The sequence below is a fragment of the Pectinophora gossypiella genome, chromosome 27, assembly GCF_024362695.1.
Source record: "Pectinophora gossypiella chromosome 27, ilPecGoss1.1, whole genome shotgun sequence".
In the NCBI taxonomy this organism is placed as follows: Eukaryota; Metazoa; Arthropoda; class Insecta; order Lepidoptera; family Gelechiidae; genus Pectinophora; species Pectinophora gossypiella.
This window is the reverse complement of record NC_065430.1, coordinates 1,127,080-1,142,500: the sequence shown is the minus strand read 5'-3', so window position 1 is coordinate 1,142,500 and position 15,421 is coordinate 1,127,080. Positions and strand designations below refer to the sequence as shown.

Here is a 15,421-nt window from a genome sequence, read left to right as displayed (position 1 = left end):
AAGTAGTTAATGCCATCTGCGGCAAATCTACAATAAGTCATGACAAAAAGAACAAACCAATTGATGTTGCTGTTATATTCAAGAATTCTTTTTTATTTTTTTGTTTATAGAAGCCATAGTAGCCTTAACCCAGTTGTAAGAGCATTTGAACAAAACCCACATTCCAGAGAAATGCGTTGTCAAGAATGCAGTAAGTAAAGTTCCATTGTCTCTGCCTTCTCCGACGGGACCTATCCATTGCCAAGATCCGATGTACCACAGGGCTACAGTGACTATTTGTTACAGTAATGGATATTTACAGCCTCCATGGTGTAGTGGTTAGAGCGTTAGGCTCACGATCTGGAGGTCCGGGTTCGATTCCCGATGGGGACATTGTCGAAGTCACTTTGTGAGACTGTCCTTTGTTTGGTAAGGACTTTTCAGGCTTGAATCACCTGATTGTCCGAAAAAGTAAGATGATTCCGTGCTTCGGAGGGCACGTTAAGCCGTTGGTCCCGGCTATTAGCCGTAAAAACACTTTCACCAACCCGCATTGGAGCAGCGTAGTGGAGTATGCTCCATACCCCCTCCAGTTGATTGAGGGGAGGCCTGTACCCAGCAGTGGGACGTATATAGGCTGTTTATAATTGGCAATCCAGCTTACCAGTCAAACTTATAGGAAGCGACTCAAGAGAAAAGATATACTGGAGCATTCAGAAGAATGAGTGGTCATAGATTAGCTAATTATGAGTAGCTGTCTTCGCTGGAAGACACACTCTACCTGACAATTCACTTATACCAAATCTGCTCATAGTAAACAAAAAAAAAAAAGATACTGATTGCAGATATAGCCAGGAAAAAAAAAAATTAAAGCTATGAATACAAAAGGGGTGGCCCAAAGAGACCTAGTGATGCTCGGTTGACCGGGTTTTTTTTTTATTCTTATTTTTAACGAGGCTTTGAACACCCTGTGTGATTATGCCAGCCTCATAGGTGCTTTCGTGTACCTATCCCTTCAACAAGGGATTGGTCAACCAGATAGTATTAACTAAAAGCCTTACTTGATAGTGGCTCTGCCAACCAGCAATTGACTTCTCCGTTGCCAAAAGAAATCACCGGGACCGGGAATTAATAAAACTCTCAACATGTTATGGGAGCATGCTACAGAGACTGCAAAAGTGGAAATCTGTTGTTCGAGCCCTACAGGGTTTAAAAAGATTAGAGGGAAATATATTTAATTATTTCTTTAAACAACCCTTACAAGGAGCCAACTGTTACATTTCTTTTATTTGTATAAACACTGCTATGAAGGAGCAGTCTCTTGGCCCAAGCATTGTTATGCTTAAAAGGAAACTGCAGCTACTTTACATTGTTAATGCAAATAACATATTTTATTTTTAAAGAGGTGAAATATTTTGTTTGTCGGAATATAGACGTGAGAAGAAAGGTTTTTCACTCTCAAGGTGTGATTTCTCTTGGCAACGGAGAAGTCAATTGCTGGTTGGCAGAGCAACTATCAAGTAAGGCTTTTAGTTTATACTATCTGGTTGACCAATCCCTTGCCTAAGGGATAGGTACACGGAAGCATCTATGAGGCTGGCATGATCACACAGGGTGTTCAAAGCCTCGTTAAAAATAAGAAAAAAAAAATTAAGAGGTGAAATAGAGGGTGTAAATCTGTATGGAAAATATTTTATTTTTAAAGTCACTTAATACACCCATACACATTCAGTAGCATATACCATAGGTGAAACACAAAAGAATATTAGGCGGCCTTACTGCTACACAGCAACTTCTTCCAGGCTACATGGAGCATATAAAAACAATCATCTTTTACATAACTGACCCATTAGAATCTTACGAGAATATAACCTAACCAAATTCAATAGGTCGGCTGTAACCCACATTAAAATCTCAGGCCGTACGTATCTTTTTTTATTCACCATCAAATCAGAACCATTAGATAGGTACGAATATATACCTACTTAAGTTGTTGTACAATTGGACTGCCAACCCGACTCGGTTGAAGAGTTACTCTTTACTAAGGAGTTGTAACTAAAAATGCGTGCAACTATTTTTTGCCGGATTACCAGTCGCGCCCGCCGGGTGATGTCATACCTTATTGAAGCGAAAGATAACATAATTGATTGTAGTCACGCCCAAAAAATTGCCAAAAACACATTGCAGAAACGTCGAAATGCTCAAAATACGCACATTTCTGTGAAAATAGCACTTTTACGCGTGCAAAAATGGTGGAAAACTCCGCGAATGGTTTTGCTAAAGGTACCCGGGAAAAAATGTCCGAAACGTAAGAATAAACCGAATGGAATGCGTGTTATTCGAGTTATTTGCGTGAGAAGCGGCCTTTAGGGAGCATATAGCAACCGCGGCTAAAAAAAACGACCCGAACCGCTTCTCCAGTCAAGACACACCCAATTGCTATGAGGCCGAAATATGCACATTTTCACGCGAAACCAACGCGGTCTAATAAGATTTAGGCGTAAATTCATATAAATGAAACATGATTAGAGATAAAACTTACCGGCAGCCGTATCCGAGTCGTTTTTATCGCTGTAAGGCAGTCACTTTACACAATCACTCTTCTTCACTTGGAGTAGCAAGTAACTTACACTAAGCACATAAACGAAGTAACATTATAATGAAATAACATGCACAGAACGTTCTCCGGTTAGTTTTAACGCACTAGCACCACAGACATTACGCGTAACCGCATTTATTTCTTTATTTCGTTCGTAAAAAACTCGACCGCACGCCACCGCGCTAGATCGATGTCGCGTGTAGTTCGTGTTTTCGCCGCAGTGGCGCTGTGGCGCTGAAAGCTGTCGCGAGCGCGTCAGTTAATTTGCACATTCGTTATACTAGATGGCGCTAGTAGTGATGACAGTATTACTAGTGTAAAGTTAAAAAATTACCATCTATATGGCATAGCTACTTAAACCGCACAAATATTTTTTTGTCTCAAATTGTAAATAAAATACATATAAAAAAATACCAATGCTTGAAGAGATCATGATGATAAACTTTTTATATAAAACAGAAGAACTGAACAACAAATGAGCAGTATAAATTATTTTTTATGTCGAGTTTTATGAGAGAAACCGTGTCTTTTTATTATTTTAAATTCTCTGCCTTCTCCTATAGAAAAAAAGATGACTTAAAATATGTACGTACGTAGTGTATGTCGTCCTTAAAAATTCCCTATAAATAGGGAAAAAATATTAACATGCAACACTAAATTGTGTTTCATTTTACGCAATACTTAACAGATGCTATAAAAAAGTAAGCGATAAATAAAAAATAAATTACACTAAATAAATTAAATAATTATAAAATTATAACAGTTTAATTATATTCTAGATTGATATGCTCGTATTATTCTGAGAATGCAGAGATGAATACAATATGGCTGTTTGAGATTATTCGTTGGCTTCAGTGAAAAACTCAGAAAAATTAAAAAGCTAAATGTGTCAAGTCTTCCGCTTCCAAAAGTTTGCGTTTTCGTAAATTAACCACTTTTCTTATAATTAATATATTGTTCTACTTCTAATTATGTCTGAACCTGGTACTTAATTAAGTGAAGAATCCATTCTGTGCATTTCATCTAACATTTAGTCACGAAAAATGGAATTTTCAGAACTATGTCGGCTTTGTTTATCTGGCGAGCAATTAAATCCAATTTTTGTTAATTTTGACGATTATAAGCGTTATTCTAATGCTATTTATGTTACTGCAGGTGTTAAGGTAAGTTAGGAATAAATAAAATCTATGAGTTTTGTTTGTTTTTAAGCTTAAAACTAATGACATAGTGTAGGTGTTCATGGTTCCATGTTATTTATTATTTTTTAATATTCTAAGTACATTTACATTTATTTCGGATCTTAGCCTGACCCTTAAATGGGCGAACGAAAAAAAGTAACTTTGGAATATTTATTATAACTTTAAAAAAAATACATAGTTGTGATAGTTAAACACACAAGACAACAAAATTTAATCTGAATTTTAATAGTGTGATACAAATTAAATATTGTGGATTTTACATTTAATAATTAACTTAATTTATAGAAGCACTTTCAAAATGCTACATAAGTTTTAAAATTGGGTTCAATAAATTATAAAAAAATAAAATTAAATGTTACTAAAAATAGCTAATAAGATAAATGTAACTAATTCAATATGGATGAATATCATCACATTTTTTTAAATTTATTTATTTTTTGAAAGCATAATACATCAACACTGTTTAGCTACTTTATTTCTTATAATGTTGACTTGAAGTAAAGACCATGGAAGTGCCAAAAAAACTCGTTTTTTTTAATTTTTATTCCAGATAAAAATTTAGACCACATTTTTTACCTTTTTGTACAGTTTTTTCGTTCTCAAATGAATTTCTAATATTCTCTAATGTTAATCCCTAATAATAATAATAATCCTTGTCTGTTTTTTATAAACTTAGTTATTTATAAAAAGCATAATATATCAACACTGTTTAGCTACTTTATTTCTTATAACATTGCTTTAAAAAAAAAGTGACAAAAAATTTTTTTTTTTTTAATTAAGTTTATTCCAGATAAAAATTTATACCACATTTTTTTACCTGTATGTGAACACTTATGAACTTATTTTTGTATAGAATTTTTCCTTTATCAAATAGAAAGAAAAAAAAACTTTTATTTTAGAAAGAATAAATTTAAAACTTATCTCTAAAATGGAAAATAAACTCTAATATTCTCTAATCAAATCAATTTATTTGCGAGAACACATAGAATACAAAAAAGATGGTAAAATAATTCAAATAACAATGCTGTGATGTGTTCGGCCTGCATGCAGGCGTACAAATATACATAAAAAATAATAATAAAGAAATGATACATTGAAAAAGAAAATTATTGAAAATTATAATTATTATTAAAAAATTACAAAATTTAATTATTTTTATGTAACATAACAATATAACAAATAATAACAACCATCTAATATCAATCTCTAATAAATAATCCTTTTTTTCCTTTCAGGTGACACCCAACGACGGTCTTCCTCAAACAATGTGCACATCCTGTGTAGATTTCCTGAATCAGTCGTTGAAATACAGAAAAAAATGCAAAGACGTTGAAACGAAACTGATAGAAATTCAAAATGGCTCACACGAATACTCAAGTACAATTCCATCTAAAGACAAAGTTTGTGACGTTACAAAAAAAGATTTTATCAAAACTGAAGTCATCATTGAACCGTTAAACGAAAAGAAAGTTAAAGAATCAACTGAAATCAAGATGGAGTTTACTGATTACGAAGTGCTGGAGGACCCAGGTACGTACTGGGAGGTTAAAATGGCCAAATACATACATAAACTCACGCCTATTTCCCACCGGGGTAAGCAGAGACTATAGAATTCCATTTGCTTCGATCCTGACACACTTCTCTTGCTTCCTCCACATTCATCAATCGCTTCATACACGCACGCCGGTTCAGAGTAGATCGTATTGAACCTTTAAAATGGCCAGACCGAAGCAATTTATCTAAGAAAGCAATATTGCTATTTGACATTTGTTTGAATTGCGCACTTACTTTTATATGCGCAAATGTTAAATTGCAATATTGTTTCTATGTGGCCATTTTAACCCCCCTGATAGTTTTATTCATTTTTGTTCATGTTGACGGTTGACTGACCATTTTTTTAATAAGGCTGGGTTTCCACTGACGCGGAGATGTGCGGATTTGACCAATCACAGCGTTCGAGAGAGCGAAAAACGAAGACGCTCTGTCACTCTCTCCCTCACGGTGATTGGTCGATTCCTGCACTACTCCGCACAGCTCCGCGTCAATTGAAACGCAGCCTAACATTGCATTATTTTCAGACGATGACAGTGATGATGATGATAAGCCGTTGAAGTATCTGATGGATACTGAACCTGAAGTTGCTGAAGAGAATCAGCTTATGGTGCATACCAGTGGCCACGTGAAAGACATGAGGACCGATGAAGACATAGGTAAAGTCTTAACCAATGATCAGCAGGGCTAAAATGCGCGACGTGATAAAATTATCTATCGATTCAATATACATATGCATTTATACAGGGTGTTAGGCCCATAGCACACGGCGTATTTTAAACGCGCAGAAGACGCGCGTTTCAGGAACGCGCGTCTTCGGCGCCGTAGACGCTGATTGTTGCGTTTGCATTGATGATAGAAGCGCGCGCATGAAGCGCGTATACGCGCGTTTGAAGCGATACAAACGCGCGTACAAAGGAGCGGAGTAGGGGTAGGGGGAGGCGCTCACGCCACCACTGCACCGCCCGCGCCTCGGCTCAGTTGCAATAAGAGGAGTCTCTGATCAAAACGCAAAAGCTACGGGCGACTACAGCGCGTCTGTATCGCTGTATCTGCGCGTATACGTGCAGTAGAGGCGCGTTTCACGATCGCCCCGTGTGCTTAAGTTACAAGGTTGCAATCGAATCTCGTTTGAATCGCGTATACGCGCGTAATCTGCGCGTCGTCTGCGCGTTTAAAATACGCCGTGTGCTATGGGCCTTAGTGACATCGTAACGAATACGGAGGGTAATGGTTCAGACCATGATTCTGAGTTGATATCAAGTGGAATTTCCTGTCGGAAAATTCATGAAAATTTTTGTGTTTTTTTTTTATTATTTTCAGTTCCATACTTTTGGGACGGAAAATTCCACTTGATATCAACTCAATATCATGGTCTGAATCATCGTTACGATGTCACTAACCCCCTGTGTGACAGACAAATGCATTTTTGAACGACCTTCATATGGGTATGGAGCATACTCCACCACTCAAAACAAACAAACTATATTAATACTAAACTATATATTGGTGCTAATTCCTGTAAACACCATCTAATTTTATTTTAAGTTATATCTGTCATTTTCTTATCCGCCGAAAAGGAAAGGGACGGGTAATCGACAAGCATAAAATTTATGGAACACACGTCAATTTTAAGCACAAATCTAAACCAACCGTCTAAAAATTTTACATCAGTCAATAACCCGACACGTTCATTTACTCATTCTTCCTAAAATTAAGAGCTGTGAATCATCCGTCCCTTTCCTTTTCGACGGATATGAAAATGACAGATATAACTTAAAATAAAATTAGACGGTGTCTCCAGGAATCGGGGCCACTATATAATTAAAACACATAATAACGGGTTCTTACCGCGTTTAAATGGGGATATGAGACTCCCGATATTTCGACACTGTTGCAAGTGCCATGATCACGGGATGACTGATGAGATTGGAGTGGAGTAGGTAGATCCATAATTTTCTACGGGCAGACATATCTGTCTACACTCTTTCTTTGCCGCTTGTTTATGTTTTATGTGTTTTAATTATGATAATAACCGCGTAAACTTAAAACAATGTATATAATATATATATAACATAACACATAAACTGCCTATATACGTCCCACTGCTGGGCACAGGCCTCCCCTCAATCAACCGGAGGGGGTATGGAGCTTACTCCACCACGCTGCTCCACTGCGGGTTGGTGGAGGTGTTTTTACGGCTAAAATATAAATTAAAACAAAAAAAAAAAAAAATATTTATTAATTTTTGTTCGACTATACGGGACTTACTTCATATACCATGTTATTGTGTGCTTCAACGGCTATTATTTCGTTCCAGCCAAGCCTCCCGACCCACCGTACCTCCCGAAGCAGGGAGGAGACGCCAGCAAGACTGCCCGCGTGACGTGCAAGCTCTGCCAGAAGGAGCTCTCCATCCGGAGTGTGGACGCTCACATGGCCAGGAGTCACCCAGGCGCTGATCACAGGAAGGTCAGCACATTCATGTCTATTTATTTACATTTCACGACTTTACAATGCAGAAGCGCCAATGCGCCGTGACACTTTCAATATAAACAATAATTTAGACATGTAGAAAAAAAAAAGTGTAAACAATCTTCACCAGCCCATTAACGTCCCCACTGCTGGGGCACGGGCCTTCCCTATGGATGGATAGGGAGATCGGGTCTTGAACCACCACGCGGGCCCAGTGCGGATTGGTGGTTATTAACGACTGCTAATGCAGCCGGGACCAACGGCTTCACGTGCCTTCCGAAGCACGGAGGAGCTCGAGATGAAAACTTTTTTTTTGTGGTCCCCATCCTATGACCGGCCTTTGCGAAAGTTGCTTAACTTCAACAATCGCAGACCGCGCGTTTTTGTTACAAAAAGAGTATAAAGAGAAAGAAAGAGTAAAAAGAGTGAAAGAGTGAGTTGTATTCTTTAAAAGTTCTGGTTAACGGGGCTTGAAGACCAAGATTTGTTTTACAGCGGGGCGTATAACATGACATGACAACACTATTCCTCTTACAGATAAAATGTGACCTGTGTGATAGCTACCTCACTGAAGGCAAAATGGCCAGACATATGAACATGGTACACTTCAACGGGAAAGCCATGAGATGCGGGGTGAGTCACTTACCTCATCTTCTTCTATCGTGTGGGTTGTGAGGTGGAATACCAACCTCATCAACCCTGGTGTCAAGGTTACTATTGAGCAAATTCAAATTAAAAAATATCTTTATTCAGTAGGTACCATAGTTACACTTTGAATCGTCAATTTTTACATAACGAACGTCTCATCCGCCAAAACTACTGCAGCTTCTCACAACCTGTATAGCCGGGGAAAAGAAGCCGCAAGAAAAACCTCGGCACAGGGCCCTAGACGTTCTTTGAGGGACGGAGTCGCCAAAGGCCCCTGACATGGCTCATGTAACAACTACTAACTTACATCAGTAAGTAATAACCGGGACCAACGGCTTAATTTGCCTTCCGAAGTATGGATCATCATTTCGGTCAATCAGGAGATCATCCTGTAATGTCCTAACCATGTGTGTGATTTGTCCCCACCGGGATTTGAACCCGGGGCCTCCGGATTGTGAGCCCAACGTTCAACCACTGGGCCACGTAGGCCGTTACTAAACGTCTTTTTTTTTTTTTTTGACGTGACTTATTGTAGATTTGCCGCAGATGGCATTAACTACTTGGCCGGACAAATGGGGAGCGCTGAAGGCTCTCACCCGGTACAACGTTTAAGACAACAGGCCTGAGGGTGCCCAGTTGGGCGCGAACCTCGGCTCAGGGCGTCGTCAAGGAGGAAAAATATTTGAAAGAATTAATCGACCCTAGTGGGTCGATAGCGATAAGCGCTGAATGAGGGAAATCGTCGACCACGCCGGCGGGGTCGGTATCGGGGTCCTGAAGTGTTTGGTGTCGTGAGCTGATTGGCTGCCTCTATGGCTAGAGTAATCGGGTCGTCGGGATCGTATATTACGTCCTTCGGACGCCGATACTTTTCAGTACCGTCCCTAAGCGGGATGTATTCGGAAGCCGCAACTACCAGGGGATTTGGGTGGTGCGGAGCAGAATCGAAAAAACGTTTGGAAGCTAATTTGAGCCATTGGGCAATGGTTGGCAGAATTACTAAACGTCAAAACACGAAATTACTATGGAATTTGTATGAAAAAGCACACTGTGACGTCATAGGAAAACGTGATAAAATGTCGGACTTATTATTACGTTTTTCTTTATTAAAATTCATAATATTTATTAAAGCTACACTTTAGTACCCTGTCACATTAACTTTTTTGACAAATTGAACTGTAAGTCTCACTAAATGTCAAATATGTTAGTGCGACAGAGTCCTACAGTACCCAACATTATATTGCTCATGACTGTACATGCCGTGCTCGATTCGAACCTGCGACCTCAAAGTGAGAGGCAAACGTTCTGCCAACTGGGCTACCACGGCTAATATACATAAACATAAACAGCCTATATACGTCCCACTGCTGGGCACAGGCCTCCACTCAATCAACCGGAGGGGGTATGGAGCATACTCCACCACGCTGCTCCACTGGGGGTTGGTGGAGGTGTTTTTACGGCTAATATAAAATACTCACATACACACACACACATACACCTCAGTTGCAGCTGTTTTTTTTGTTATATCCCTTTTTCTAATTTTGTATACCTTCTGCAAATACTGTTACTAATAATAATGGTATGAAATAATGGTAATGGTATAATAATGGTAATGGTGGTATGGTGGTGGTGGTGTTGGTAATAATGTTACTTGAAATTATTGTTTTCCGGAGGTGGAGACCTGGAGTCCTAAAATACAGGTTATCCTAGTTTAGGCTCCAGCCTCTACAATACCTGTATTGTGTAACAACATTGTTATATATATATATCTGGGTGCTCCTGGATGTCCGTTTTCGTTTCGTTTTGTTATTATGATTATGAAGTATTATATGTATATTATTACGTTTATTTAATTATCGCACTCACATCACATGCACCATACCTACACACTGCTTTCACTACTCACTTATAGATCTTTCTTTTAGTGTAATATTTCTTTCTTTTATTGTTCTGTTTCTGCTTTTCATGTGTAACACTAAGTCGTGTTTTTTGTATTCATTATTTATTATTTAAAATTTATTGTGCGGGTACTCGCGTTTCACCGATCGGCGTGGGTTGAAAATCAGTGTTGCCCTCTGGGTAAATTTTCACTGAACCCTGGCCTTTTTTGGTGAACTGCGGCACCCATATACCTTTATGTTTTCTAACTAAATATTAATGTTATGTGTGTATATTTTAATGTTTTAAATGTATATGTGTGTCGTAGATTTTACCTAAATAAACTTTTTTATTATTATTATTATATTATTATTATATTATTAAGCACTAATGTAAGTTTTGTGGAGGTAATAAAGTTTATTTACTTACTTATCTAAAATATATTTTTGTTTTCAGTACTGCAAGACTGAATTCGACAATAAAGACATTCTTATACAACATGTAGCGACGTGTACGGCCAAGAAGAAGAAACGGAAAGTATGTGAATCGGTGAGTGAGGTTACAACACAAGATTTTTTGGTACATTGTTTTAAGTTTACGCGGTTATTATCATAATTAAAACACATAATAACAGGTTCTTACCGCGTCTAAAGCAGGGATATGACTCCCGATATTTCGACACTGTTGCAAGTGCCATGATCACGGGATGACTGATGAGATTCCGAACATTCCGATATCAAAAACATAAACAAGCGGCAAAGAAAGAGGGTAGACAGATATGTCTGCCCGTAAAAAAATTAAGATCTACCTACTCCATTCAAATCTCATCAGTCATCCCGTGGTCAAGGCACTTGCAACAGTGTCGAAATATCGGGAGTCTCCCTGATTTAAACGCAGTAAGAACTCGTTATTATGTGTTTTAATTAAGATTTTTTGGTTACCATCGTTACTCCCTACCAACTCGCTCGAGATCGTGGTTACCATGGTCTTCTCTCGTGTGGGTTGAAGTGGATTACCAACCTCATCAACCCTGGTGTCAGGGTTACTATTGAGCCGCGAAAGGCCACTGACATGGCTCATGTAACGAGTCCTAACATTAGTAAGCAACAAGTTAAACTTCAACAAGTGGATTACTAACCTCATCAACCCTAGTGTCGGGGTTACTATCGCGCCGCCAACGTGACTCATGTAACGACTACTTACTTACATCATTAAGTAGTAACCGGGACCAACGGCTTAACGGCTTATCTTCCCTATTAAAATTAAAATTTTCTTTTCACACAATCAGGGTAAGGAACTAGTTACATGCGACATTTGTAACAAGAGCATGCAACGAGCCAGCCTGAGGATGCATAAAGCAATCAAACACGCGGGATTGGGGCCAGTTTGTGAGGTAACATTTTTATTTATTTATTTATAAAGGCACAACTTACATCATTACAGCGACTGTTCTCGTGAACTTCGTTCGCGGATGGACAATGTGCTGAAGGCTCCTTTCTCAAGGTCTGGATACTACAGAGATTCTTTTACTGTGAAGTCCACGCACTTGTGGAATGATTTGCCTCCTGATATCAGGCATTCGAAGTCATTGGCTATTTTCAAATCTAAATTACACTATTATTTCTTGGCTAAATCATCGTCTTGCAACTAATATTCTATTTTTACTTATATGTATCATTGTATGTATATATTTATAGTAATATATATTTATATTTATAGTAATATTAATTTATATTTATACAGGGTGTTAGTAACATCGTAACGAATACTCAGGGGGATGATTCAGACCATGATTATGAGTTAATATCAAGTGGAATTTTTCGTCGCAAAATTCATGATTTTTTACCCTGTGGAAAATGGGATAATGCTAGGAGGATGAAAAGATCGCCTGGGTCTATCTCTTCCTCTGGTTCCGTTCAGTTTTTACCGCTGAGCAAATATAGGGACTTTGCATGGCCGCCATCTTGTTTTTTAAATTATTTTCAGTTCCATAGTTTTGCGACGGAAAATTCCACTTGATATCAACTCATAATCATGGTCTGAATCATCCCTCAAAGTTTTCGTTACGATGTCACTAACACCCTGTATCTTCTTCTTCTTTGCGAGTCGATGGCGATCGAAGCTAAATTTTTGCTGACCAATAATTGGCCACGCTTACGGCATTGTCAGTGGCTTCGTACAGGTCTTCAATAGTGCAGGTGTTAGGGCACTTAGGACAGCACAAAAGGTGAGCCATAGTTTGTGGTGATACTCCACACTCGCAATCATCGCAACCATCAACCAGGTATCCCCACCTGCAGAGATTATCCTTGCAGCGGCCCACCTGTGTCCGGAGCCTATTTAAAGACTTCCATGTGGGCCACGCTAGATTACTTCCAGGCGGAAGACCCTCCGATGGCGCGATAAAAGGGGCGGGAGAACACTTCCGCCGCCAAAGATTTAAGCGGGCTTGGCTAGGTTCGGAATCCAATGGAGCCACCTCTTTAAGGAAGCTGTGACGACTTTTAAGCCTTTGAGGCACCGAAATGTCACCATGCATCGGATGGCGGCTGTCCTTAATCATTTTTGTCCGTTCTACAGCGCCAGCAACCTCCCGTCGGATTAAAATAATAATCTGTTCACAGCACTGCGGCCGTCGCTTCGGCAATAAGTTTCGTCTAAACGACCATTACAGAGCTAAACATGGCTACGATAAGTTCAAATGCTCCTACTGCGACTTCCAGAGCGCCGGCATCATGGCTATGAGGGTAAGTCAATTACTGCTATGTTTTTTTTATTACTAATAAAGAGGTGCTCATAAGAGTAAGAGGAATGAAACAGTGAGGGACTTTCCAGGCTACCTTCACCAAAAACAATGTAAGGAAGAAAGATTGCATTACTTATATTGGACGCAACATTTACAAACTTAAATTACAGAAATTAAAAAAAAAACAAAAGACAAATAATTACAGACATTAAATACACAATGGAGGCGCCCAAAATAAAAAAAAGGATCTCCCTCAGCATAATGCCGTGACACGAGCTTAGCACGGGCCGCGGCGCTGGTATTATGGGAGACCTATCGAACGTGAGCCACGGACACACCAAACTCAATTACGTACCTGCTTATATACAATAAAGAAAACATACTAACCTAATATATCATTATGTAGATTATAATGCATTACTTATACTTGATATTATAGATATATATTCCTATCAATAATATATATGCAAAATGAATAAATAAAACTTACTTATAATAATAAAACTACTAAAAGAAAAGAATACATTATAATAAGTAAAGGGCTACGAACCTTTCTGGCATATCTCAGTGGCGCCACCAGGCGGACGCTCCAAATTATAGATGGCGTTGTTCAGTTTTACCGTGATAATTACCTTTTTTTTCATTACTCGGGTACATCATCATCATCACCAGCCCATTAACGTCCCCACTGCTGGGGCACGGGCCTTCCCTATGGATGGATAGGGAGATCGTGCCTTAAACCACCACGCGGGCCCAGTGCGGATTGGTGGTTATTAACGACTGCTAATACAGCCGGGACCAACGGCTTAACGTGCCTTCCGAAGCACGGAGGAGCTCCAGATGAAAACTTTTTTTTTGTGGTTACCCATCCTATGACCGGCCTTTGCGAAAGTTGCTTAACTTCAACAATCGGGTACATAATTATTCCAAAATACAATGTATTTCGGATGTGTGCCAAAATGCGTTTCGGAGGTATGAGACAGGCAGTCGTTTCTGTAAAAAACCGGACCTGGCAAATCTTCAAGTTAGCGGGCCCTGTGATAACGCTAGGGAGATGAGTAGCGCCATCTAGTGGCGCGAATTGGTATCTCACTTCAATGTAATGACTTCGTTCTCCGCAGAACCACGAGCGCCGCCACCGCGGTGAGAAGCCCTACATCTGTGAGACATGCGGCGCCAAATTCCACGCGGCCTACCTTTTGGCTCAACACAAACAATCGCACCGGACTGAGAGACTTGTTAAGGTGAGCCTTGATCTCCTCTTCTTATCGTGTCGATGGCAAACTAAACTAATAGTACCGGCCCAAAACTTGGCAACAAGTATGGCGCTATCTGCAGCGCTCATCAGATCCTCCTGCGTGCAGGTGTTTGGGCACGCAGGACACGATGTAAGATGTTCCATCGTTTGGGGAACAGTGCCGCACTTGCACTTTAAGTCCGAGCCATCCGAGAAACCCCACCTGAATAAATTGTCCTTACTTCGGCCCACCTGAGTCCGAAGTCTATTTAGAGACTTCCAGGTAAGTCAAGGCAAATCAACACCTGGCGAAGGTCTCTCGGACGGCGAGGAGCCTTGATCAATAGGTGTACACTCCCTAACCCTCACTTTATCGGTTTGAATTCATGTTTGGATAGATAATTGATATCACGTGGTTTCCAGTGGTTTATTTGTGCCCGGTTAATGGCAATAAGCTCGCCTCCTGTTACATGGAAAATAGCAAATAAAACCGATAAATAGTAATATTTTGGTATATTATTTTCGCGAACTGACAAAAAAATAGACGATTTTATAAACGTTATTTATCTTTTTTTTTGTTATTATTTTGATGTAAGATGTCAATGTTTACAGCAATAATAAAATGTACTTGCCGCGATAGTCGAAGTCCACGTGTCTGGTAACAGCTTGTCAACTTGTATTTTTTTCAGTGCGACCTCTGCCCAGCGACATTTAAGGCGAACAACAGCCTGCATATGCACAAATTAAGCTGCCACAGCAGCGCTCTGTACAAGTGCCACGTGTGCGGCCGCGCTTACAGCTGCCGCCATTACGCCGTCAAACACCTGCGACTCGTGCACCGCTACAGCGGGCCCGTCGGGAGCTTACAACGCCTCCGCCTAGATGACGCTAGCTAGCGGGGATAGTTCCCGCTCGCGGCGAGAGATGGCGCTGATTACGGAGCTAGTGTCTAGTTTCGTCGCTAGATGGCGTTGTTAATTTAATAAATTGCTTTCGCAACAGTGTTTCTTTTTCCTTTGAATTCCATAAAATAGTGACAAACGACATAAAACTCTTTAAATGACATAAACATCTGCGACTCGTGCACCGCTACAGCGGGCCTGTCGGGA

General features: G+C 39.6%; 3 protein-coding genes across 9 annotated transcripts in view; 1 reads left to right on the top strand and 2 right to left on the bottom strand.

Moving 5' to 3' along the window:
* Positions 1 to 2,798, bottom strand: part of LOC126378838 (protein hu-li tai shao) — a 101,281-nt gene extending 98,483 nt beyond the window's left edge. For all 7 annotated transcript variants that reach the window (XM_050027270.1, XM_050027274.1, XM_050027275.1 and 4 more), the window contains exon 1: positions 2,522 to 2,798. The gene's annotated coding sequence lies outside the window, so the exon portion shown is untranslated. The remainder of the gene's footprint in view (positions 1 to 2,521) is intronic.
* LOC126379011 (uncharacterized) overlaps positions 1 to 7,244 on the bottom strand; it is a 113,598-nt gene extending 106,354 nt beyond the window's left edge. The window contains exon 1 of the transcript XR_007568213.1: positions 7,180 to 7,244. The gene's annotated coding sequence lies outside the window, so the exon portion shown is untranslated. The remainder of the gene's footprint in view (positions 1 to 7,179) is intronic.
* On the top strand, positions 3,478 to 15,313 carry LOC126378904 (zinc finger protein 611-like). Its single transcript, XM_050027407.1, has 10 exons — positions 3,478 to 3,741; positions 5,013 to 5,307; positions 5,856 to 5,987; positions 7,649 to 7,800; positions 8,341 to 8,436; positions 10,786 to 10,878; positions 11,618 to 11,722; positions 12,954 to 13,076; positions 14,197 to 14,319; positions 15,002 to 15,313. Exons 1-10 carry the CDS (start codon positions 3,622 to 3,624, stop codon positions 15,206 to 15,208), a joined length of 1,446 nt encoding a protein of 481 aa, XP_049883364.1. The 5' UTR covers positions 3,478 to 3,621; the 3' UTR covers positions 15,209 to 15,313.
* Positions 15,314 to 15,421: the final 108 nt, after the last annotated feature.

Bases quoted from the DNA above. Each gene is read 5' to 3' on its own strand.
- LOC126378904 (XM_050027407.1), top strand. From the start codon at position 3,622: ATGGAATTTTCAGAACTATGTCGGCTTTGTTTATCTGGCGAGCAATTA. The intron at 8,437-10,785 runs GTGAGTCACTTA...TTTTGTTTTCAG, and splicing joins GGAAAGCCATGAGATGCGGG to TACTGCAAGACTGAATTCGA. The intron at 11,723-12,953 runs GTAACATTTTTA...ATCTGTTCACAG, and splicing joins GATTGGGGCCAGTTTGTGAG to CACTGCGGCCGTCGCTTCGG.